The sequence below is a fragment of the Hippoglossus hippoglossus genome, chromosome 4 (assembly GCF_009819705.1).
Source record: "Hippoglossus hippoglossus isolate fHipHip1 chromosome 4, fHipHip1.pri, whole genome shotgun sequence".
In the NCBI taxonomy this organism is placed as follows: Eukaryota; Metazoa; Chordata; class Actinopteri; order Pleuronectiformes; family Pleuronectidae; genus Hippoglossus; species Hippoglossus hippoglossus.
The window spans coordinates 21,662,445-21,689,945 of NC_047154.1; the positions used below are offsets into that span (position 1 = coordinate 21,662,445).

The 27,501-nt window shown below is 44.0% G+C and overlaps 1 protein-coding gene across 1 annotated transcript in view; it reads right to left on the reverse strand.

Annotated features, from left to right (window-relative positions):
* The window catches only part of ror1 (receptor tyrosine kinase-like orphan receptor 1), a 119,952-nt gene that overhangs the window by 22,074 nt on the left and 70,377 nt on the right, over positions 1–27,501 (reverse strand). Inside the window, exons 2-4 of the mRNA XM_034581978.1 lie at positions 17,322–17,384; positions 10,374–10,664; positions 10,194–10,227 (exon numbers count right to left, since the gene is read on the reverse strand). Coding sequence (XP_034437869.1) covers positions 10,194–10,227; positions 10,374–10,664; positions 17,322–17,384 — 388 coding nt within the window. The remainder of the gene's footprint in view (positions 1–10,193; positions 10,228–10,373; positions 10,665–17,321; positions 17,385–27,501) is intronic.

The following is a 27,501-nucleotide window of genomic DNA, read 5'->3' on the forward strand; positions in this document are numbered from 1 at the left end:
ATTTAGCAGAGAGGCATCCAGGCCGGTGGGAGGAGGCAGCAGAAGGATCTCCGGTTTCAAACATTGCCGGTGCCCTGGGACCGACCGTGTCAAAGGGCCTGTCCCCGATGGGCCATATTAGGGCTCTGATCCCCAATCAATCAGCACCGCGCTACAAAGAATCCACAACAAGGTGGCAATTAAGCCCCGCCGAGGATTTAACCAAACATGTGTGCGAGATTGGGTTTTGTAAGAGTTACTGTGTGTGCACTTCTTTGACGCGGTGAGAGTGTGTGCATTGGTGCGACTGAATGTGGGTAAAACCCTTATGAGACAGAAGGGAGCCCCAGTCTGCTCCGGACGTGCAGAGCAGAGAGGACAGAGGTGAAGAAAAGTCTCAGCAGGCCGTCTTTGTTTTTCCTTGTGTATCAGTGTAGCTACATACACACTGTGGTAATGTATACACACATTTAACAACTGGAATCCAAAAACTAAAGCAAACATGGACAGAATACCATTTTTTCCCCCCATTTTCCACAAGAAGGTTTGGTCAATTTTCCATGTTTGCAGCTATTTTGCAGCTATTGCTCTCAGTCTCAGTCTCTGGGCTGAGAAAACTCCATTATTATGAAAAAATCCTCATAATTCCAGCAGAACCCCCCGACGTTAGCCTGATGTGGAGTGCCGAAGTGGATCAGTATGTGGAAGAGGGGTCGTGCATCCAAAAGTTGAGTGGGCCTGTCATCCCCTCAGTGAATGGGTGCGATGCTTGTGGTGTGGAGCAAAATCATCATTAATCCTGGCCGGAATCTGAGAACCACAGCGGTGTTGACACTGGCAGTGAGGTGAGGAGGAGTGAAACCAAAATCCAGAGTTTCTCAATGCGGCGCGCTCACATTCTCCGTCCGAGTTAAGAGGCTATTGTGACCAAAAGCAGCTCTTGCTCAAACGCTGCGAGAGGAGACGCTGGATCTTAAACTGTGGAGCTGGGCTCAATCCTGCACGTTGCCCAACTGTCCCAGAGAAGGACACTCAGACTCATTTCACATGCAACAAAGATAAGGGGCGTGTTATTTATCCGTTTGTCGACTAACATGGCAGTAAGAGGATTTTACTCCATTTATAAAAATGCATTGAAAGTAATAGTTCAACATCCTCATCATTCCTTTCTTGCCAAAAATAAGAAGAGACGATTGGAACAGGTCAAAAGTGAAGCCTAATCCTCCTGATTTCCCCCTGGTGGCTGGCTGCAGTATAGATCATTAACCCCGCCTCCTCCATGTTTGCGCATGGGACAGTACATCTGCGCATGGGACAGTACATCTGTTTCTGTAACTGAAGTACATACAAGTGCTCTTTTTTCCAGTAGGTTTGGTTTTAATTAGTTGCAAGCATCTCCCCAAAATACAACAAAAAACTATTGTGATTGCGTAAAAAAACTGCAAAAACACCAGTACTGCTCCCTCTCAGGGACCGGACGGCCGCTGCTCCAATACAACCCTGTCAGAGCAGCTGTCAGATTTTTCAGGGATCGTAGACACACAGGAGGAACTGCAACTGCATATTCCTGTGGATTTACTCATAGTTATAATCCTCCTGAATTTGTTTGTGCACAGTTAAGAGTTTTGCTATTAGGATTACCTTAAAAACAGCAGATAAATAGTGAAAGGAGACTGCAGGGAGGCTGCAACTAATCTGAAAATAGCCAAGACCACATCAATATTTCTGTCAATAGCTGATTTAATCATGATAAAAAGAGGCGGCAGTGAGTCTTGTCTGTTTTGATTGTCTTTGCGGCGACTTGCATCTTCGCCACATCAGTGATAAGTCATGTAAATGCCAAAGTCAGCTGGTGGGATCAGTCACACCACAGGTTTGCCCGTTGGACTCGATCCTGAGAGCCATGATGCATATCTGCGAGCAAAAATGTTTGTAACAGATAAACTAAATAATTATCTCATTTAAAAAACGTATTTGCATCTCAGGTGAATGCCGTGACATGTCATTAATTAATTAATGAGGATTTCTGGATTCGTTGCTGATCTTTATCAGATAAAAACCCTCGACGGCATCTTTTGATCCACCTTCTCTCACAGAGCACAAAAGAAGACCGTCCCCGGCAGTGATTGTGTAATTACCTGCTGTCTTCATAAATCATCTTGATTATACATAGACATTGTAAGTACAAGCCTCTCACAACAGCTGCTGTGGCACAGCAAGAAGAAGGGAGACGAGGATTCAGAGACATCAATCAATCTATTATTATTACAGTACACGCATATTTTACTGCCTGATACCTTTGAGCCAGTCTGAGAAAGCTTGAGATCAACTCGGTGTGACATCTTCGAGTCATTACACATTTTGGAAACGACTTCTTGGAACCAATTTGTCAATCAAACCCGGCTCTCCTATGGGTGATACACACAGACACACACACACTACAGTCCTGTCTATACAAAGTCAAATTACTCCAGAATTCTTAAGTGTCTGATGATTTGATTGTAAAATTGGACTGTCAATCAGCGCCACCACACAGACACCCCTGCGGGGACACACACACACACACACACACACACACACACACACACACACACACACACACACACACACACACACACACACACGCTAAATGGTCTGTATTGATATAGAGCTTTTCACAGTTGTTGCCATTCACACCCATACACACATTCAAACAGTGCATCTCTGTACAACACTTTCTCTATGAGAAAGTTTCAGTGTCTTGCCCATGGACACTTTGGCATGCAGAATGGGGAAGACTGGAATCAAACCTTTTGGTTAGAGGACGACCGCTCTACCCCCCCTCAACCACAGCCAGCCAAGTGTAATGATGATGCTTTTTGTCCCCATGATGTGACTGTATTTACAGATTTAGGTCCCCCTCGACAATTAGTAAAACCTGGACAACACACACGCAAATGTTTGCATTAATGTGTCTATTTGTGAGTGTGTGTTCATTACATGTATATATGCACACACGCAAATATAAAAATAATTTAAAATATAGGAATTATTCTGAGTCACCAAGTTGAGTCCAGACAAGATGACAACTGTCAAATTAATTACAAACCTACAAAACGTAAATACTGTGTTTCATATATATCCACATGTACATGTACGGAACATCTGCACGGAAAGAATATAATCATTATCGAACCAGCACTTTCGGGAATGTGTGATTGTTGGATCCACTGTCAAAAGCGGTTTCAATTGACAGAGACAAAAAACAAAGACAGAAAAGAACCAGGCCAGAGAGAATCTGTTCCTGGTTAAACATGTCTCTCCTTTATTCTTCAGAGTGGACAGAGGAGGGAGCAGAGAGGCTCGGAGGAGGGAAAGAAAAAAACCCAGCTATTTTTGTAATTGCTTTTTTTTTTTTGCCCAGTGCTGAAAGAAAAGTGGTGGGGAAAGTTTTGAGAAATTTAAACAGCCTTGACAGCCAGGGTGTAGTGGTATTAATCTTTTCAAACAGGGAGAAAACCCCTCTATTATAAACACAGACAGAAACTCCGGGATCAGCGGCCATGTTGCATAAAGTCTCTTTATCGCGGCTGTCAGATTAAACACTTCTACATCCATAAAGTTTTTGGAATTGTAAAAACAGCTGTTCTTCATATAAGGAATTACGGAGAAAAGAAATCAACTCATCTTTCTGTTACCTGGGAGCAACAAAATGTATTTTCATCTAAATGCCAAACAAGCAACGTTAACATTTGGAGTCATGTTTGTGGCCCCTGATGAATGTAGGTCCACTATTTGTGGTCCTTTAGCTCCGATTTTGGTCTCCACCGTCATATGTCTCTGTCTCTCTGCTGTTCGGTGCTGGACTGGATGGTGTTGCATGGTTTACCAACACAACGGTTTTGTAATATCCTTAAAAACTGTACCAAACTCCCTTTTACTCATGCTTATACTTTAAGAATGACAGTGTGTCAATGTGTGTGTGTTTCACTATGAAAGCTACAGACATGGCTGCAAGAAGGAGAGCTCTTGTCCACGGCTTGTTGGGAAATAAAACTTTTTGTAAGTTATTTTGCTTACATAGCCGACAGTACGGCCAACTGAGCCCGACACACCTCCACAGGCCAAGGGAGCACAACTGGCAGAACTGGTGTCTATTTTTCTATTTGGTCAAATTTAATTGAAAATGACGGTTAATGAGGAAAACGCTTGCAGCATAATTTCTGTGTCCGTATCGAGGCAGCGTACAGGGAGTTTTTTCAGAGCCGACTGCTGTGGCCAGAATCACCGCTACGAGAGCGCTGAGAGTCTGAGGCCATAAAACCAACAGAATGGTAAATGGACTTCATTTATATCAAGCTTTTCAATTTTTAACGACCACTCAAAGAGCTTTGCACGTGACTCACATTCATCCATTCAAACAGCCACGCTTTTCACCATCCAACAAAGCCACAAGGGGCAGAATCAGGGTCCATGGACACTTCAGCGAACTGGTCGACCCGCTGCACCACCTGAGCCACGCAAAGATGAGCTGAAAGATACTAAAGCAGAGGGGGAATTGCACAGTTTGCAACGTTTTTGTTTGTTTTCTGTGATCAATTTGCTCTTTGAAATATCTTTAAAAAGGAAGAATAAAGCCACTTTTTCACTGGTCAAAAAAAATAACACCTGGCTTTTGTCTGTAATGGGAATAGATACAATCGGCATTCAATCCCAGGTTAAATGACTCTGCAGTAGCTACAGGTTTTTATCGGCTCCTGCTCCGATGGGCAGTGATGGAATCATGAAGCTCGCGTGAACGTGCCAACTACTTCCTGTTCTTTATTGAGGCCGTCTAGACACTGACGTTGCATCTTCTCTGGCGTGAGGTTATGACGCACATTGACCTTCCAGGCATTGACGTGTAAATAGCCATGAACGCTTGTGCAAAACTGTTTTTCCTATATTTCCCATATCGTGTTAGACGCTGGTTTCCGCTGAATTTGTAAAGTCAACTCACCAGGGAACAACAATAACCAACCAACCAAACAAAACAAAAAAAATGGAAACTATTCTACTGGCAATGGGAAATAACTGAATTGCTTTTTAAGCAGATTTACACGTGCTTGAAACACATGCGTATACATACCGATCCGTCCAATGCAAAGCTAATAAATAAAACTAATAAATGTGATTGAAAAAAAGAGACACAAAGAGATTAGTGTACGTCTGCATCAAAGACACTTTCCCCTTCTCTTTTTCTTTGCAGACAGTTTGTATGCAGGCCTCAGTTTGGGGGGTTACGAGTTATTAACTGCTTCTGATCTGAGCTTACAGCTAAACCTCCCGTCTGCTAATGCAGCTAATCGCACCCGAACGCCGCCGACCCCGAGCATCAAAGAACAACATGCGAGAGTGTTAATGGTACCATCCTCCTCCCACTCCACGCCAACACTGTTTTTCTTTCACTCCCTTCACCCTCCCGCCGTCTCCATCTTCTTTTTTTCCTCCTGCAATGAAGGAAGTGTGGCAGCGCACAGAGAGGGGGAGAAAGAGAGGCGGAGAAAGTTGGGGGTCTAATTTTGGCAGGCGTCGCTTTTTCCCCTCACCCTGTGTTTGTTCTGGCTCTATGAAAACATCTCAGAAGAGCGGAGGCGAGGGAGAGGGGAGGAGGAGGGAGGGAGGAGAAAGTAGGGGAGGACCATGGGGTATTTGGAGGACATGCACTAATCTTTAGTATTTGGCAAAAAAACGCTGGCACAACGATGAAGTTTGGATTTATAATTTTCGTGAAATTGCATCCAAGCTGTTTAAACATAAAGAACTAGTTCAACATTTTGGAAAATATGTTTCGTGCCTAATAGAAATAAAAACCCAGCAGTCCAGCATTCAGACCCTTGAGACTTTCTCTGACAGATTTGAGACCTGACTTATAAATTTGCCTTGAAATGGCTTGAAACCTCAGGTGGACGTGTTTTAAACAGATATGGCAGGAAGAAAAATGTTTTAAAACGTTCCACCATCTCTTCCCTCTTTCTCTGTCCATCTCAATCGTCCTCATAATCCTTCCTCGCTGTATTTCTGATCTTTACGTCTCCGCCTGGGCTGTAGTCGAAAAACCTCGAGGATATCAGCCTTGAGTTTCCCTGCGGCTACTCTCTAAAAACCCAACCCTGAGTGTACGAACACACACACACACTGTAATGCCCCGCACACCACACAGTGTATACTTAAGGCCAACGTGGAGGGGCTGGAAATCACAGACCGAAGCAAAGATAAACAGAGGATATGAAGTTCATGTTATGTTCAGGTTCAACAAGGTGGGTGGCGTGAAACATTTCCCCAAATTTAGTAATAGTAATATTTGTGGCTAATTCATCCCAAAAAAGCCAGAAGTTGCCGTGAAGGTGAATTTATTTCATCTAAACCGAGAAGCTTCTGCACCAGATGTCTTTCCAGGAGAACTTTGAGGAGCAGGAGTTTTGACGTCTGAACAGCTGCGTTATGAGGCAAGCGGGTCATCGCGTGTCATCATTAGGTGACCTTGTCTTCTTGACGTTTGCCACCCTAAATTCACAGCTAATGAGTCGGCCGTGACACTAATGACGAGCAGCAGTGACGATCCGGCCGCCGCCGCAGCTCCACCGCTGTCAAAGGAGGCCCCCCTGTCCGTTTAAATGAAGTCTGTAATGACTGTAATGAGACTTAAGATCTCGGCCTGGTCCTCACCCGACTGCAACACTTTCCTTTACAAGTTGGCATGGAAGCAAAACAACACGAGGAGAAGTTAATTTATTTGAACGTGCACAGTGGGAAGTAGAGTGACACGTAAAAGCTGCACATTGGGGAGTTGAAATCCTGGAAATCCTCAGATTAAGGATGAGGCGAGAAGCTTAGTAGAGAAATGATTCAATTTAGCTGTGTTAACGTTTATGACTTGGATACAAATTCATGAATATCATCATAACGGTGATTATCACGATTCTGACTTCTACAGCCTCGACAATTTACCTCATCGTGGCCTTGAAGTGACCTGAAATAATACAAGATGATAAAAAGTTTTCAAAGGACAAATCACAGACTGTGAATAAAGATGGACGACGTATCTCTACCTCCTCACACTATTCAGAAATGAAGCCAAAATATCCCAGATACAAACGATGCCATCTTGTGGATTTGAAGATACATGTGCTCGACCAATCGTGACTCAATCTCAGCCGTCAATGATTTTTAATGTGTACTTTGACTTTTAAGTTTGGTCCATGACCCACTCATTAACATGGAGGAGGCGGGATTTATGACCTATACTGCAGTGCAAGCCTCGTAAGAGCACTTGACATGTTTACCAATATTAACTTGATTAAGACATTAGTCTGAATAAGACACTACCATGTGTACAGCCTGATCTGAAGACCTTAACCTGAATGAGGACACTTGGAATAAGCACTAACTGAATTAAGACGTGGAGTATTCAGAACAGTATGTGGACATGTATACGTCTTAATCACATTATTAGGTCACACTGGAGTTTTCATACCAACAGCTGGATGAAGCATGACCTGGATTCAAGTGTAAACATGTAGTAGGACATAGAGTAGATGCGAGTCATATTCAGAATATGGAATATTTTATCAACAACACACGTAAACATCATCATCGAAATGGTGTCTTATTGAGAATAAGGTCAATAGTCTTAACACTGGTGTCGCCGATGATCTCTTATGTCAACATGTAACTTATTTTGGTTCCCATTCAAATTCATTCAGAGTTTATTTTCAATCTGCATGACTGTTGTGGAACCAAAGGCTCTTACATGTTTTTTTATTGATGTTTCCCAAGAGAAATTGCATTGTGATGTTTCTGTGCTCCAGCTGCCTGCCTTTGAAATGGGCTGTAATTCGGTCAAACAACAAAAAATCAAAAACGTGTAAACAAAAATGGCAGAAAGCAGATGTTTGAGAAGGAGCATGTGAACGAAACGTGTGCGCGAGTGGATTTAGTACGTGTCGGGTATCCGCTGTGTGCCAGCAGCGAGGACTCACAGAACGCTGCGTGGAACATGGCAGCGAGCCTCGCCGTAATGTCACTGGGGAAAACCATCGCGCTCGAGTCGTTTGATCCTGCGAGAATCAAACGAGCTGAGAAAGTTCATGGAGTTTTATCCCATAACACTGAGGAAACTTCAAAACAAAGCAAAGGAAACTCGCCAGACTTCATCCGGGCGGCGCAGAGACCATGGAAATGTTTGAGTGGAATATCATTTTTTCGATGCTTCAAAACATTTTGCGTTGTTTGGTTTTATTTGCCGCTGTCGAGAGCCCCCTTTAATTTGATATGCGTGTTAAAGAGATCAGGCCTGCGGTTGGTTTTGCTTGTACACTCCGGCAGCGGGCAGCTAATTGAGCAACAATAAAACGTTATATAACAGCAACCACATAGACAGATGTGAGTCATTGTTCCACACGGCTCATTTTAGATTTAGTTTCTAGGTTAAGTTTCAGTTAATCGACTAAAACTCCGGAGCAGACACAGGGCCGTCGCTCTCCGCTCTGATAAACTCATTATTGGCCGGGAATTAGATGAACGTCACAGGTTTAGAATATGTGAGCATTCTCAATCATGTCTTGTTTTCTGATTAGAGTGGTTTGGAAGCAAATTAAATCAATTTCTCCGACGCTTGGAGGATCGGCGCCCTAAAGACGCCATCCGGTGCGTCGCAGACGTCAACATGTGCTTTCTAACATGGTCCACATTCCAACTGTGCACAGTCTGTACTCAAACGTGAAGCATGTGAGCTGTGATGGTCGAGCAGAAACCGCCGCGGGGAACATACAGTAAGAGCAATGATGATTTAGAAGAGTTATATTAAATATTCATTCAGCCACATTGAGATCTGAAGCAGTAAGAAAAGAAAATTACAGGTAGGGCTTTGTTATAATGAATGAACATGCAGTTTAGGACTTGATGATTTAACAACGCTAAGAAGTGTCAGACGACCACAAACAGCATGTCAACAAACTGTGGGAACATTGTTTGAAATTGTCTTTTATAGGATCTTGTTTTTCGCTATTATGACATTTTTTCTCATTATGGACATGATAGGAACAAACCCACAATTGATGATATTCATTAAGAGAAGATTCTTGTGTCCTCTGGGAGTTTGTTGGTTCACTAGACAAAGCTTGTGACACATTCATGAGCATGAGTTCTCTCTCTGCAAGCGACAATCATCTCACTAAAATGCAAGGAAATGTCTGCCCGTGTGTGTGTGTGTGTGTGTGGCTCGCATATTTTGAGAAGTGTTCATCCCATCTGCTTCACACTGAGCAGTTAAGGAAGTGCAGTGGCGAATGTGGTGCATTCAATAGACTGTAAACCTCCACGAGGCCCAACAGGCCCCTTGTGAAACTACATTTAAATTCACTAGATGCACACAGTCATAAATCTCAGTCCTCTAAACAGGCCATATATTCCCATTAAGATCCATGAATTATTCTCTGAGAAAGAAACGAAAATGCTAAAAATCTTGCGTTGTTAAAGACAGTGAAAAAGGAATTCCTGGATACTACCTTTAATGGGTTCTCTCTTGGGTCGTGTCCCACCCTTCCACAGAATTTCATGGAAATCAGTTGAGTAGTTTTTGCATAATCCTGCTATAACTAACAAGCTAATGCAGACAAAAACACAACCTCCTCGACTGAGGTAATAAACAGCTATGACATCATTGATCACGGCACGTTGTGAAGATGGCTGCACAACTGTTCATCCAACTGGGTCCAAGCATGAGCAGAAGAAAAACCTTGTCCCTCATCACCTCCAATGTGGAGCTCTGTCGGCTCTGCACATTTGAAATGAAGTATCACAGCATATGGTCGTTGTGGTAACGTCACGTCACATCACACCATCCGTCACCATAACCATGTTATTCCCGCCGTCTTATATTTTCTGTTTAGTTTAACACAGAGAAAACTGCTGAACACTGTTGCTACAGTCTGTAAAACATTTCAGTGTCAAGTCGAGTTGTTTCTCAAAGAGCAGCATCAGAACAGGCCCGTTCCAAACAGGCATGTTTAGAATGGCACTGCACTAATTTCTGAAATAAGACCCTCAGATCTTTTTGCGATTCACATCCGCACAGTGCTTACAAATCACTTTTTTTTTTTTGTGTGTTAAAGCGTCTCCTCTATTTCATCCTGGTAAGTTCAGCATGAACCGACTGACAGAGAGAAAAAAGGAATAGAGGAAGAGAGACTTACGTTGGCCTTCCTGCCAGAGGTGTAGGGAGTGGATCTGGAAAAGAAGACAGGGGGAGTTTTTTTACAACAGGATAAACAATATTGCTCCCAGACTTTTCTCTGTGCAAGCTGCCAGCGACAGGCCGGAATCAGCTAAGACTAGTGTTGCTGGAAGGAGCCAGAAATTCCAACCCCTCTTACCGAATTTGACGAACAGCACCCCCGTTGTGGACACGGTGCCCTGGGTGTTAGTGGCCACGCACTGGAAGTAACCCGTGTCCGTGGTGTCCAGGTTGCGGATCCGGAGCCGCGACCCATACGGCATGGAGCGGTAGGAGACGCGCCGGGGCTCCTGCACGACGGGGGCGTCGTTTTTCAGCCAGCGCACAGCGGGGGGCGGGTTGCCGAGCACTCGACAGAAGAGCTCGGCCGTGAGGCCCAGAGAGGTGGTGATGTTGTTCAGGGGAGCTTCAAGACGGATGAAGAAGGGACCTGAGAAGACACAGTAAAGATGAACTATGAGATAATACGATAGGATGAAGGGTTTTAGGAGAACAAATATAAACAGTCCCCTTATATTCAATCAAGCTGCACCAAATTTTCCACATTGATAAATATCAGTTCCCTAAACATTTGTTTCATCAAGATCGATGAATAGTTACTTGAGAAAATCTTGGAAAACACAATGCTAAAGAAAGCCAAAAATAAATTCCTCCATCCACCCCCTGATCTGGATCTGCACCAAAACTATTTTGGTCCTCTCTGTATCCTTCCACCAAGTTTCGTGGTAATTTGTTGTTTTTGTGTCATCTTGCTCACAAACACACACACAAAACAAACACAACCTCCTTGGCGGAGATAAAAAAAAGTCAAGTGGGAAGAAACATCAAGTGCGAGATGACTGGAAAACAGACAAACAAGAACTCAAAGCCAGGGGCTCACATAAATCCGACAACACTTACTGTACAACGTCAGAGGTAGTTTTTCTAAAATAACATGCCGCTGTGTGCATAAATACTGGTAAAACAACTCAATGTTTTCAGGCACACATTCAAAGTCTGGTTTTGCAGGTTATTCTGTGGCTCTCACTACGACGGCACCTAATTTAGCTTTTCATCAGGGCTCTGTGATGCCAGAAGGGTTTTCCCCCGGCTTGTGTACGAGGCAACACTACCTGTGTGGTGAAAAAAAAAAAAGACCAAACAACCTTAAGGAGAGAATTTAAGTTGTTGCTATTTTGGAAAACACAAAGAAAAAGACTTGTTTTTGCATGATTATCACCAGGATCACATTTTTCCTTCGAGGTGGTCAAGGCAAAAAAAACAATGTGGAGGGCCACCTAAGAGTTTACATGTGCAAGAAAAACAGTGTTCATGTCACTGGAAAGTTCGCTTGACCACAAAACCCAGTGTAGGTATGCAGAAATGCTCCTGGTTACACACAACCGGCCAAAACAAACAAAGGAGGAGAAGCACATACAGGGGAATCCCGAATACGGGTCAGACGAACTTCAGTGTGTGTGTGTGTGTGTTTGACTGGAGAGGTTGACGAGCACAAACACAAGCAGACCTACACCTTAAAACGTGTATAAACAATGCAAATGAATTAGTTAGATCATCTCTGCACTGAAACACACAACGTTTAATATGCCTCATATTTCCTCCTCCTAAAAAACTGCAGCCCTCCACAACCTGAAGTGGGATTTCGAGACATAGGCCTGATGAAATCACACAACAGACCAGGAACGTCGTCAGGAACGAGGCTTCAGCGGTTGAGGCTTTTTGGATGATTAATACACAACGACCCAAACACTGCACAGGATCCAGGTCTTGCTTCCAAACCAGGGTTTTCCCTACAAGGGCATCGCTGTCTTCTCCGAAGCTGCTCCGCGTCTCGTTCGCTCCTAATACATCAGTTTATCCTCTATTGTTTATTACAGCTACACACACCTACGCAGAAAGATGTGGAGAGTTTGCAGCGAAAGCTTCTCAATAAAATTCCAGGATTATCAAGATGAAATTGACTTTCCCACATGAAGCTGTGTGTGCTGATGGTTTTACTGCCTTGAATTAAGCCCTCCATCCTTCCCTTGTCTCTGTCCTTTGAAGGTCAAGAAGGGCAGGAACCAATCATAGCCGACATTGGACGAGAGGCGGGGTATACCCTGAACAGGTCGGTATACAGAGAGAGACAACCAACTCACACCTATGGGAAATTTAGGGTTTTAGGACTATGGGAGGATCAGACTGAAAAAACCCACGCAGGGACGAGGAGAACATGCAAACTTTAAACAGAGGGCGGTCGAACCTGGAACCCACTGCACCACTATGCCATCCCTGAATCAAGCCCGTCAGGGAACTCTATTCCTGTCATCAAGTATTTGCAAGACAGTTCATTTTTTGGGGTTAAAGTTTGATTTAGTTTGAACTGGTGACTAAATTTGTGGGAAATGGACAATCCTGGTCCTGCTAATCTTGGTGTAACACTTGGTGTAACAGAGGCGTTGGATTTTTTTATACCGACAGTTTGGTTTGGAGCCTGCTGGCACCCTTACTTGGTCCTCTCTGTCACCATAGCAACCTTTGCTGTTGTGTGTAGGATTTATCTGATGTAAGCATATTGTCGAGAGGTGTTTGAAGAAGTGCTTATGATGTGTCTGCTAAATGGAGATGTGGGCACATTGCTCTTGGCATACAGCCTCTCTGTGTGTGTGTGTGTCTGTGTGTGTGTGTGTGCTGTCCTCCCTAAAACCCCCAGGCTTATCACAGCGATGTGGTAGTAACAAGTGTGTGACAATATGAGGAGACTCCCACCGTCGACCACCACTCTCCCCCTCACTTCTCCTCAGTCTCACCCACTTTTTTATCCGTCCTCTTTTCTCTAAAACACACAACCTCGCACAGTCCCGTCTCTTCACATTAAAACGCCGCAGTCAGAACAAAAACCTCCAGGACGTCAATGTAAAACGCATGAACCGCATTTAGAATCACTCAGAAAAATATTCAGAAATAACGAGATACTTTAGAATCACACTCACTAGAATCATCTCCTGCACTTACACTCTCCTCCTCTGCTCTTCCCCGTCTCTCCTCTTCTACTTACTCCTCCACTCCCGCGCCCAGGCATGTGCAACAATTGTAGACATAAAACACATTTTTCACTTAAGAGTGTGTGGGGGAGAGATTTTCTTGCATTACATCATGTAGACATTAACCATTAAAACACACACACACCACACACACACACACACACACACAAGCTATGTCCACACACACGTCCCCTGTGTTTTCAGTTTTTTTCTTTAACTGTCCTGTAAATGGATTATCAAGGTAAATCTAATAATTAAATGTAACATGGTGTAATAGCAGGGTTATATAACGGAGGGCTAGAGGTCAAACTCTGATTTGATCAGCAGCACAAATACAATCTACAGTGTGTGTGTGAGTGTGGGAGAGAAGGAAAATGCAGAGTGCAGCACTTTGTGTCACTTGTTTGTTTTTAGAACTTTTATTCGAATTTGATCTCTCTGTTACCAATTATAACCACTTTAAATGTCACGAGACAACTAAAGGAGATTGAAAGAGATGATGGGAAGGTAGAGCGGGTGTTCCACTGATCTGAAGGTCGCTGGTTCAATCATCTGCATGTGTAAGTGTCAGTGGGTAAGACGCCGAATGCTGCCACAACACTTCACTGCTGCAATGTGCCTGTCGAGTCCCACAATATTTAAGATAAGAAATAATAAAAATATATTGATTCAAGTAGGGAAAATTTGGGTATGACAGCAAACCAAGTACAGAATAAACACAAGAAAAATAGAAAATAATAGAAATATAGGATAAATAGAATATGATCCGTGAATCAAGAGCAAAGAGGGTTGTGGAGTGATGGCACTCAGTGGCAGTTGACCGCATGTGGGGGAAAACTGGGTGGTCAACGTGATGATGATCTGTGGCGTCTTAAAACCCCCAAAACGACTTACTTCATGTATTAAATGAGGACACACCCCCACTTGAAAGTATGTTTTGCCAAAGGCAAGAAAGTCACACAAGCTGAGACACTTCATCATGTGATTAGTGGAGGTTGATGGAAAAGAAAATGGTTTTTGGGACTTTTGCGACCGCTCACCTCATTAGCTGCTGCAATAACGGACTCTAAAGCAAGCAGGACCAGAAAGGGACAGAAGAGACGAGAGGAAACGTTAAAAAAAAAACGCAATGAACGATTTAATAGCAAACATGTCCTGCCAATGTCTGTGTAACAAGGCCACTCTCTATGTAATTGTCTCGCGATGAGTGTTGTGGTATTTGGCACCAGGAGCCCTGTGGAACTCAAGCTCAGGCTGCGGACTGTCCCTTTAATGTGGCAGGCGACTAAATGGCGCCCTGTCATCAGCCTGCATTTTCTCGCAGCGGTTTTGTACAATCAAACACTCACACGCAAGCACACAAATGTAAACACACGCACACCCACGCAGCCGCAACACACACAAATTATCCGAGCTCGGAACTGGACGAGCTGCACGTTACCTTCTCATTTCAGCAGCAGCTCTATATTTGAATGCATGTGTACGTTCAATTACGAACACAGCAGTGAGGCTGAGCCAGGCGGGCTGCTCCCAGCACGACGCAGGCTCAAAAACAAGAGCGGCCTCGCAGCTAACTAAACACGCTCCGCAGATAGACTGAGCAGCCGGGACTGTAGCGCTGCCAGATACGGTTAAAGGTGAGTTTCATTAAAGTTGGGTCAGTCTCCAGCAGAGAGAGAGGACAGGAAGCTAGAGGAAGAGAAAAACAAAGGACGGATGAAGGAGAGCCTCAGAGGAAAACCAGTTCAGTAAACTATCATCACCCCAGATTTCAGCCCAGTAATGAGCCTCTTTCAGCTTGATAACTTCCTGCTACTGATGCATACTGATAGAGCCACGCTACCTGAATGCTGTCTGCTCGCTCTATCAAAACCATTCCCCGCCTGCAGACAAAACAAGTGGTGCAATCACCATCCATCCATCAGATAAGAAACAGATGTTAGTCATGGGGCTGAGCTCAAAATGACACACACACACACACACAGATACACTACTTTGAACACATGGTCGTGCACATGTACAGATGTGCACACGCAGCAGGTTTTTCATATTTCATTGTTGCTGTGGAAAACTAAAGCCGTCTCTATGATTTGTTTGGAACTGCTCCTCATTGTATTTATGAGTTTTTAAACTTTCCTGATTGTTCACCATAATCATTGTCTCGACTAAACGGCTCAATCATGTCCAGAAAACTACTGTCTTCATCCTCTGTTCCACAAAGAGTCGGTTGTGGGAGAGCTGACTTTGCAAGGAGATGAATTAAGCAAACCAGACAAAATGGGAGCGCAAACACAAAGTTCAAGATCAATCAAGTCTCATGTTGACGATCGTCCAAGTCACAGTGTCTTCATGAGGGAGTAGGTGGCGGCAAGTGAGGAAAGGGGGCGAGATTTGACTGATCACTCTGGGCAACGGTGTTGACATCCAGAGAAGTTTACGTGTGTGACTCAGTTATTCCGACAATGATTCCACTGTCTGGATCTGCTGATCTCAACCTGCTCAGTTCCTGGAGACGTGAACATCCTCGACAGCAAAACTGGAAAGATTCATCAAAGACAGGAAGGAATAAGCAAACCAAGCATGTGCAGGAGAACCAAGCAGCTTTAAAGATGTTGTCATCTCCATATCCAACAAACCTTTGAGGGGTTTTGGACCAGGTGGAAAGTATGTGACACTTTGACTTGCTCATAAAGTATAGGAAAGCACGCACATCCTTGATAAGCAACAGGTGCTGGACAGAACGGATGAAAACCAGAAGAGAAGAAATGTCCGCACACCAGTTCAAGCTCCCACAAACCTTTTAATGACCTAGAGGTACACAATGACTTCATGAATAGATCCCTGAGAAACTTTTCTAGAGCATTTAAGTTCAGTTTGTGATCCTCTGCCAGTGCCCAGCTCTCAACCTGCACAAATATCCACCTCGTAAGACAAATTATAGGAACTGATTCATACATTCTCAGAAATAAGCAAATGTTATGTTACACAACAACTGCCAACGATATAGAGATGAACACTTAATCAAAAACCTAACAAGTGTCAACATGTTTAATTAGGTTCATCTTGGGCAAAATCAAAGGAAAATCAAAGGAAGATACTTCGGTGTCACCTGGTCCCAGAGCCACGAATCACTGCTGAGAGCTCATACTTTTTCAGTTATTCATTAGGATTTGAGTCTGTGTTCTTTTGACTTTGACCCCTGACTCGCTCGCGGTAAATCCAGGGGGGGGGGGATCCCCTGCTGTGTTCACACATCGACTTCTCCTGGATTTCCCGCTCACTCAGATATTTGCGCTCACACATGCACCTCCTCCGTAGAAAACACAGAGGAACTGTTTAGTGCATGTCTGAAAGCCGCTCCAGTGAGGAGTTGGAGTCTCAGCAGTTGAACCATCACCCTTCTCTGGTTCGACATTCTGCGACATTCTCAACAACAAATGTCACTATTTTCACAACACGCAGGTGAATAAAAACAGTTAAAGATAGTTCTACGGGCTCCATCACGTGACCTTCCCCTGCAGCACATCTGCAAGCAACTACCTCACCAGAACACATGTCCTGTATTTTCCTCCCACACGTGATTCTTGGTCCAACGGGAGGGAAACTGCGCAAGTTGATAACATACGGCGATCACAAAATCTGCAGAAAGGTTTTTTTCTTTTGAATCTACAGCTTGAAGCAAAGTGTGAGAAGATGCACTGAAAGCACCGACACGTCCTGAAGCTCCGCTGGAAACGTTTCCTTCCGAGAGACTTAAAAGTAGGTCAGTGGAAATTAGTGAAATGCAGTGCACCTGTGGCCGAGTTCCCACATGTTGAGTGGATCAACGCGTAATTCGTTCCATCAATTATCCTCCACAGTGGCCCGTGCTGGGACAATGGCTGTGGCCTGGGTTGCTCGAGGTAACCTTTTGCAGAGGAGGTCATTTCAAGGCAGCACGCGTTGATTGCACCATGAAGATATTGCATAGTTTGTAACAGTTTTCTTGCTTAAACATAAACATAAAGGATTGTGTTGAAACCCTACTTTTTGTGAGTGTGTGTTTATGTGTGCGCCTTTACCATCACTAGAGGTGCTCCATGAAGCGGTGGCAAGCACACTGGGGTCTTGGGAAAACTCAGACCCTGCAAACAGAGGAAACGGAGACAACTATTAGCACTTTTGAGCCCTGACATGTGTCAGCAGCATTAGTTCAATTGTCATTTAACTTCAATTCAAATTAGGCATTTTTTAGGGGAAAGTCTGTATTTCTGGAGAGAATGGAGGAAAAAAGGGCCACATACACAAATTCAAACATAACAGGACACCATTAATCAAGAGGGGTGAAGTGGGGAAACTGGGAAAAGGTTCTACTTCATGTAGATGTCCGCTAAAGTGCAAGAGCGACGACCCAGCGGTGTACTTCTTGGATTGCGTCAGTAAACAGAGGCAGACCTCTAATTGATTCCACTCACCGCATAATAGTACTTTAAACAAAATAAAATCTCTATGATGTAACTGGAATGAGGCAACTCGTGTTATGTGCCCTATGGGAAATGTGGGAAATACCTGCCCAGTCGGAGGTGAGTATTTAAATGACTGCACCAGTTCAATGCCCAACACATTCGCAAACATCATCCGGAGTATGTATGTGTGAACAAGGGCTCATTTCAAAATGCAACAACACATAAACGGATAAAGATCTGCAAAGCCACAAACGCTGATCTAATGATATTATTTATCACAAACACAGTTGCCCAGTTACTGCAAACTAGAAACAAAGACCCGCTGCTTTAACAGCTTTCCCATCTAAAACGTGAAACTGTGATGATAAGCACTGTACAGTACATTTGCTGGTGCAGATCAAAGCTTCGAATGTATAACAATGAGCCTATCAGCGCACCATGTGGACCTAATGCTGCGTTATTACCAGCTGACGACAGAACGGCCCTCTGCTTTTCATTACAGCAGAGAGGAGGAGAAGGAGAATGAGCTCCGGTGTGCACCGCCGCGGGTCACAAGGTGATGCCTGTAGAATGAAAAAGCCAGTGCCGGGCCTAAAGCCAGCAGGACGGAGGACAAGGATGGTACCTGAACATGTCTTTCGGTGTTTTTTTGCATATTCTCATGGCACCAGACGACTGACAAACACTCCACGCACATATGTTTTCCCACGATTACAATCAGCTACAAGTTCTGCCTTTCCAGCCAACCGAGTGTGTCCGTCAGTGTGTGTGTGTGTGTGTGTGTGTGTGTGTGTGTGTGTGTGTGTGTGTGTGTGTGTGTGTGTGTGTGTGTGTGTGTGTGTGTGTGTGTTTCAGGGCAGGCTGGGATAGTTTAACATGATAAATGAGTAAATGGCTGCCTGCCAACCGAGGACAGGCATCCTCCAGTCACAAGCACATGTTAAGGCGTAAGCAATGTGCACTGACCCCGACCGTACGGCTGCAGATATGTTTGCGAACCGAACCCGTTCCCAACTATGTTCTGGCGCGGAGCTGAAAACGGCTCGATGGACTTCAGAAATAGTTGACATTCTTGAATGAGCGACTTGAAAACGCTCTCGTTAGGAGCGGCGGCGGTCGAGGAGCGCGGGGAGGAGAGCGCGGCTGCAGTCGAACGGGACCAGCCGCCTGACACAGGGGTCACGCTAATTGGGTGATAATGTGCCGTTTCACACGTGCTGCGTCAGGACGGTAGAGAGCGTGTGCCGCTGCTTGTGAAACGAGCTGTGTTAATGAGCAGCGCTTTGGGCCTCTGCACCTGTTGGTGAGGGAGTCTGCCGGCTTGGCAGCAGGCTCATAACAGGCTGGCAGCTTTATGAGTTATGTTCGAGATCGTTGCAGATATGTGGCGACCGGCAACTGAGGGGGAGATAAACCATAAAGATAGGAAGCTTGTTCATCATGTTATCTCTGTTAAACCTATGTTCACACAATAATTCATAACCTCTGCTGCCTACATTGTTATTCTCCTGTATATCTTCATCTCTTTGCATGTGTCATACGGCTTCAGGCTCTTACATGGGGACACTTGTTTGGTCCAGGCCTCAAGGTGAGACTAAATTTTCTCTGTGTTCCGGACCGACGAGACTTTAAGAAGCTCGGAGCTCTGTGAAAAGAAAAGATGGCGGAGAGCAGCCAGGTGAGAGTTCAACAGAATGGAGGGGAAGGAGGACGGAGGACTGAGCAGTGCACCAGGCCAAGGTTTATTAAAAACGATACGAGGGAGGAACTCTTGAGAGGAAAGTGTGGTATTTCCAGGAACTGTTTTGGAGCTTCCCGTTGTTTTTCCAGGAATAAACGATAACAAGTGAATTTTTACTTTTCTTTACCCCTTTCTTCTGTTTCTCTTCTATTTAATTTCTCCTCTATTTAGGTCACATCTGTTACTTCTCTTCCAGTGAGACAATCATCGGGAATATCTGGGGATGAATTGCAGAGTAATTTTGAGATTAGCTTTCTAATTTTTCTCGGCAGTGGAGGGAAGCAATTGAATTAGGCCCAGATTTGTTAATGCGGGACTTAGAATAGGCACCTTCACAGCGCCTGTGTCAGTTTAGATTTGATGACTGTAGGAAAAGGAACAAACTATAGCCTTTCCTCGGGCTGGAGGTGGGGTAGTTACTCATACGTGTACAACGTGTCCGGATAATGGATGATAAGTCAGATCTTTTGTCAGTCTACACTATTTTCTCTCCAACCATGACCCCAGCTTTGCAGTTGTAGTTGCATAATATGGCAGATCAGTCTTTTGCATTGTTCTCCTAATGCAGTTCCCAAACTTTTTGACCCCAATTATCCCTGGAGGTGGTTGAAGCAAATAAAGGACATTGATTTCAGGAATGCATTTTTATTATTTACTTATTTTTGGGTTATTTTGTAACATTTATGACTAAAATATACGATATCTGGAAATCATCACCCCCCCCCCCCCTTGAAGTCGGTTTCGTGCCGTCTCTCCTGCCAAGAGCCCAGCTACCTTTTAGCTGCTTGTCTATCATTTCACATCACTTCCTCTTTTACAGCCACAACTCTGCTTTCGAGAACTATTTTTGCAAAGATACCATCTCCGCCCGTTGGTTTTTCATAAGGATGGAGATTATCTCAACTGTTAAAAAGCCACATTTTACAGTAATTTCCCTTAAAGTCATCACCGTACTGGTGGTTCTCTTTCAGAACAGGTAACTGTTTTTAATGTTTTGGCTGAGCTGTCTCCAGCTTGTCAGAACTGACAGGTTAACCTCAGGACATTTTTGGTACATTGAAGTTAACGCACATCGAAAGCTTGCATGCCTGACAAGATTTATTATCCACTATTCTTGGCTGATATGTCATATTTCATGAAATTCAAAGTTAAGTTTTGGGTGCTCTTCTTTCATTTTGAACTGGGTGCCATTCAATCGCCATCCTCGTGGCAACAATTACAGCAAATGGTTAATGTGAAGGTTCCTGTGAGACGTCCAGACAGAAAGTTCCATGAGAGCAGCCTCTGATCCCCATCCAGCTGTATTTGGCTTAGGATGATAAAAATCACGCAGGGACATGAGCTTAACCCCTATAAAGCTCGGTGTGACTTTACTGTGACAGCAGCATATGGGAATTAGTGCAGAACTTCAAACCCGCGGGCATGGGAATGAGAGGAAAGGAATGAAGCGGAGGAGAAGGAGAAAGAGGGGAGGCCTCAGAGGGCGAAAGCAAAACCGAATCAGAAATGTTCAATCTGAGTGGTTGTGCATAGCAACTAATGTGCTGTTATATGGTCTGGGGGCTGTGTTTGGAGCCAGGCTGGTTGGTGTGGTGAGTGAGGCTGATGTATGAGTTCTCCTGCTCTGTTATTAGGGCCTCTCCCAAGGTCCTCTCTCATCCCCATTAGCTGGAGAACTGACCTAACTCAGAGGTTATCAGGGAGAACAGGAAACTCACCAGCCTCACAACGCAGCAAACATGTCATATCATATTTCTTCCTTAAAGCGGTGAGAGATACAGTAGGTGAAAAAAAAAATTCAGGAATGGTAATCATTTGCTTTTCGAATCTTTCTTGAAGGAGACATATGCAGGTTATAACTTGAAAAGGTTTAGATGCTCTAGAAAACACATCAAGTTCCTCTAACTCGCAGAAACACTTCTGTTTTGTGATCGTGATGCATCTTTTAAAAACATAAACTTAAAGCACTCAGTAGGAGTGGGTCTGATTTTTTAAAATCAAGATCCATGAATTAGTCTCAAATGTAAAAAATGGAAAATGTAAAAAAAAAGGATGTTTAAGATCCTGGATTTCATGGTAATCCGTCCAGTAATCTTTCCATAAATCTTACAAACGCACAGGGGTGAAAACACAACCTCCTTGGTGGAGGTAAAAAAATCAATATAACACAATTCTTCTGTTTTCTACTGTGAGCTCACATGCTTTGTTTTTATCTTTCAAAACTACTGTAGGTGCCTCTTTCATAAAAACTACTCGGATTTACCCAACAAACCTCATTTCACAAAACCTTTATGTGATCACGTTCTCCCTTCACCAACCGAATGTTTTGTTACAGAGGAGACTGAGTCAGGCAGCTAATGTCCTCATGTTGCATGTATCCAGAACCAGACTGAGTTCCATATATTGCTCGAGCTGCCTTTATGACTTATTAGCGCAGTTAGTTTCAATATTGGAAAACGAGCGGAAAAGTCAGAGATCTGAGAGAATCAAGATTTTTCAAGGCCAAGAGGAAGGAGCGAAAAAGGAAGAGCGCGGCTGAGAGCGAAGGGGGAAAGTGAGGGAGAACTGAAAGGAGAGCGGAAGATAAATGGAGGGAAGAAGACTTGGAAAATGTGAGAGTGCAGAAAAAAAATGAAAAAATGAAGGCACTCATAAAATCTGCTCCCTAAGAAGTGGGTTCCTGTCCCACCGAGCACGGAGCAGATCTGGGTTGGCTGGAGATTTTGATTCACTGTAATTGTGTTAGATGGGAATAACTGTTTGACTGGTCATACATGGGCCCTGAGTGGTGGTCAGCGGGGGGGGAACGAGCCTGACGACAGAAAATGAGAAGGCAGATGGAGATTTTACTCAAATGGAGGAATTAGGTTTTATTACAACTTGGTTCTTTTATTTGTTGTTGTGGCGAATACATTGGTGTCACTTTACTATGTATTGAGATGTAGGAGAACAGAGCTACGTCATCAAACTCCATCATTTCTAGATGATCTGACGAGTTGTAGACGAGCCAATGAATTAAGATCAAAATGAATTAGGAGGTAAGATCGTAAGTAAGGACCATAGATTGTATATAAAGATGGACGACAAGACAGCTCCTGAAAAGTGAAGCCAAATCGTCTTGATCGTCCCCTGGTGGCTCTGTGACGTATAGGTCGTAAACCCCACCTCCTCCATGTTGGTGGATGAGACGTGGGCCAAACTAAAAAGGACACCTCATTGTAGGCAGTTCTCATCACTGAGTTTAACTGTTCATTTTTCTGATAAGTTTGGTTTTTATTAGTTACTTGACGCTATATAAAAAGCTGAAAAGACATTTTGGCTTCCTTTCTGGAAAGTGGGAGGAAGTGGAGACGTGGAGGCAGATTTTGTGCATACAAACTGTGGTCTAAGTACTAAAGAAATACACAATGCAGCATATATATTATTAGACATTTAAGACTGCCGGCAGCACAAGTGAAGCATCTCTCTGAGCTCATCTAGTAGCAAATAGAAGTAATGGCACAACTATGGCTGAAATTGTAAAACACCGAAGTGGAACAAACCTGAAATTACCCTCAAAAGTCAGATTGTAGAGCTAGAAACAGGATAAGATGTGTCTCTGTGTGTGTGTCTGTGTGCGTCTCTGTGTAGCTGCACCTGTGTATGTGTGTGCAGGTGTTAGTTCCCAGGCGCAATTGGAGCGTGTAGAGGAATAAAAGCAGGCCCAGTTCAGTGTCCACCGGAGGACATCATGGACCACAGAGCACAGGAATCAGTGAGAGAGAGAGAGACACACACACGCACTTCTCAGTTGCCCTACAATGTTCTGCTGTGTAACCTTATAAGTGATAGAAGGGGGTGAGAGAGGGAGGCAGGGGGCTGGAGGATGGGGGAGGTGGGGGTGGGGGTCACGGTAGATGACAGGAGGCTGCGGGACAAGGCCTCTTTCTGGAGCCGAACAATAGACAACAAGAGAAAGAAAGAGCTCGAGTTGCAACGGACGTTTGTTCTAACATGAAAAAACTGGTCAAAATAGGTGGAGAAAAAAAAACATTGCTTCATCTTAAAAAAAATGTTAAAGGATCTTTGATTGAAATTTGACTGCATGCTTTGGAAAAGTACACGTGAAAGTGTAGTTTGGCTTCATTTTAAATTCTTGTTGAATTTCAGCTCAACATTTGACTCTTTATTTGAGCCAAACGTGCAAAATGTGTCTTTCAATGTTTTTATTCTTGCTTCAATATTCAAGAGTGTGATCCAGGTGACATGGAGGCACAAATATTTCCCGCTGTAGCTTTGCCGTTTTGTATTTAATGTAAATTTCCTCTTGCAGAAACCTTTCAACCTCACAGGAAGCCGACCACCGAGCGCATGAGCAGATCATTTCAAACTGCAGCCTGTCACTGCACAAATTATCCCACGGCACCAGGCTCACATCGACAACTGTCACTACCCAGCATTCCTCAGTCGCGGCTGCAGAACATTGCTGAGTGGACGGCAGAGCGACATCCTAAAAGGTTGTCGGGACGCCTCGTAAATGAGCCATTTAGCAGCCGGCTATAATCAGCATGAGTTTATGTGTTGGTTCTCTGACCTTTGGACCTGCTTCTCAAGTAGCTGCCACAAGAGCCGGGGGACGATTCTATATTATTGTTTATGGACTTTTAATATAATTATAACATGATATCATATTTATTTTTACAAAATGTTAGTTTTGAAAATTATGACTCCGATTAAATGTAATTTTAAAAGTCTAAAAATAAAGATTATTGTTTCACATTTGATTTTTGTGGAACCAGTTTGATCTTTTTATGATAATATCTATTTTCAATATTGTCCAGCTCTACCTCACAATTCATACCAGTGGCAAATTAATAATTAACAGTCCATCGGACGACTTGCATATCTATGAATTATGGGAAGAAACCAGAGATCGCTAAGGAGACTCACAGCTTCCACTGGAGCTTGGGAACAAACTTCTCTGTCTGGATTTATGTAGAATAAAGATTTCAGACGTCTCCTCTGCACAGATTTAAGATTGGCTACGTTCTGTGAATCCTATAACACAATTTATCTATCAACAATCGATGGCTCTGCAGAAGCCAGGTCTCACAAGGCCCTAATGTCTCCAACCACGCTGATGTTTAAGTCCTGGTTATGGGTGAGGGTTGGGTGAGGCTGTCCTTGGCTCGTGTTACAGGCGGTGTAAGCAGACGGGTGAGGAATCTGCACAAGCATGTTACCACCGACAGTGGAGCTCATCTGTTTTCACCTGACAGGATGGGTACGTGCACGTGCGCGTGCGCGTGCACTAAGCTTTCTGGAAAACCTGATCGCTTCCAAGCAGATACACTGAGCCCTGAGACCTTGACGTAATCTGCGGAGGTAACCGTCTGCTCATCCGTCTGCGGAATGTGAATCGAGTCATCGCACCTGTGTGTCACTGTAGCGCAGCTGATGTGAAACATAGTTCAATATGAAATATGGTGCGCGTTTAAATTTTATGTCCGAGGTCTGGGTGTCACGGGTCAGATGTTGAACGCAAGATTTAAGGCCTGTAGCCGTCAGTCAGGCTGTCTGTGTGCGGGACATGGATACAGTCATCTCGCCTGACTTTTTTCGTACGTGACTTTTCTGCAAATAGTTTATCATGGTCGCTAAAAGTGTGCACGGTGCGAATGCCAAGTTGCGGATGCCTGCTCAGGTGCAGCCAGGGACACGTGCACGCGGCATATAAGCTCACTGCCGGCATTCCCAGATTCCTCGAGGATGACAAATCCAAAAGGAGAGGCCCTCGCAGATGGAATCTGGGGAACGGCAGGATAATGCCGCTGGATCTCAAACGTGACTCAGATTTAGACATCATGTGACCACAGCTAAGCAGGGCACCATTCCAGAACCATTCTTCATGTCTGTCTGCGTTTCTTCACTTGCCGGGCAGAATCTCCCCTCGTCTGACGTATGACGACTGAAATGTTGTTGGCAGGCTGGCTGGTTTAAATCAATGAAGAGTATTTAGGCCAGGAACTATTAATGAAACACAGAGCGTGTCCGAGGATGTTTGATTTAAATGACATGTTTAAACACAGCGACGGTGTAGTTCAGAAAACATTAACCTTATTAATATTGCTGGTCTGTCTTCCATCAAGTCATGGTCGCTTTGACTGTAAATACAATAACGTAACACATGCATGTAAAATAATACCATTAAGCAAACATCTGTCAGTCTGTGCATTTCCACATACAGGGAATACATTTAGTTATTAATCATATAACAATATAAATCACATTGGTCATACTTTTAAAGGGCAACGCTCACACTCTGTGATGGGGTCATTACTACACACTGTATATAAGTATGGAAAAAAGTGCAAAATCTGGAAAAAATACAAGTCTGGAAATTAAAAACTCTGGTTCAGTGGAATAAGTGAGTTTCTGTAGCCCAGTCGAGTGACGGGGGGGGGGGGGGCGTTTCAAGGGACTTTGGGGCCAAAACATCGAACCAAACTGAACAGAAGAAACACATGAGACCAAACCAAACATCAGGGGTTGAAATCTAGTGGCATGGGGCCTCGTTAGGAGGTTTATGTTCTCAGGGGCCCGCTCTTGGCTCGGGGGCCCCAGGCAGTTGCTTGCTTTGCCTAACTTATTGCAACGCCCCTGGTCAAGACTCTGACGCAAACCCTCCTCTGCATCAAGTTTTCAAATTTTATAAAAACTGTCCAATATGACTCATATGTCAGTGTCATTGGATTGACTTTTATTTTAATAAGATTTTATTCCTCAAAATATATGTGACCCACAGAAACAAAGACCACAACCACATTGTAGAGAAGCTACAACACAAACATTTACTTTATATCTGATCAACTTAAAGAAGTTAAAGAGAAATGCATCATATATAATCATATAATATACCATCGCTCTCTATCTAGTTTCCCCATATTTTATCAATCATCAGCAGAAACTTCAATCACAACACAGAGTTTACTTTTAAACTAAATATGCAAAGTTCTGAATCAAGAACTCTGATTCATTCAAGCAGTGCGGTTCGCAAATGTTCTTTCTCTGATTGAACCGAGTGTCACACGAGCCACTGACTGCTGATAAACTACACTGAGTGATTCTGGGAAACTGGGTCTGCGACATTGTGTCTCCAGCTCACGACGTCATGGCAGACGCTGTAGGATGGACTCAAAAAAAAAAAAAATCTGACTCCAGACCAAAGTGAGACAGAGACAGAGACATGAAGAGAACAAGTCGGGGGGGGAGGAAATAGAAGCAGGGAGATGCAGAATAATGTAAAGACTGAGACAGACGCTGCTTTCAGACGCGACACTTTCTGCAGGGACTGTATGCGAGAACGCAAATGTCCGACAGCTGTGTTGATGTGCCATAAATTATACGTCATGTCCTGCCTCCACATACCCAGGCGCCATCCCTTGCGTACAAGTTGCAAAAATGCTCACGTTGTTGTAAACACGTCCGACCTGGAGAATCTGCTGCTGCGTCTCTTCATATCAAAAGAATCTTTCCAGCAAAAAACGCCCTACGTTCTCATTCTTTGTTTTTTTTTTCGCCTGATACCAGAGACTGAGTCCAGGCTGCCAACAGCGAGAGTTCGAGGCAAACAGAGAACCTCCGAGCGCTTCCAGCACGCGTCCCCGTCAATCACACCGATGCTCGATGGGAACCCTCTCCTCGTCCCAGGGTTAAGAAAATAAGCAGCAGCATTCCTCCACTTGTTTGGAGGAAAAGCAAGACGACTAATGAGGGAGACAGGAGGAAAAAGGACGGGACAAGAGTGATGAGAAGTGAGAGCTTCGTGTCCCCAAAGAGACGGAGAGAGAGAAAGAGCTGAAAAACCCTCAATGTCTGCCACCAAAACACTTTCCGCTACAGCAGATGATTATTAGTTAGAGCCGGGGAATTCGACCTCGAGCATTTCGTCAAACTATACCACAAAAACAGATTTCACATGCATCTCAGAAAGTGCTGAGAGATTCAGATTCAACACTTGTAAATACTAATAAATACATTTATTTGACGTGTTGACAGAATTCAGTTAAGATGAGG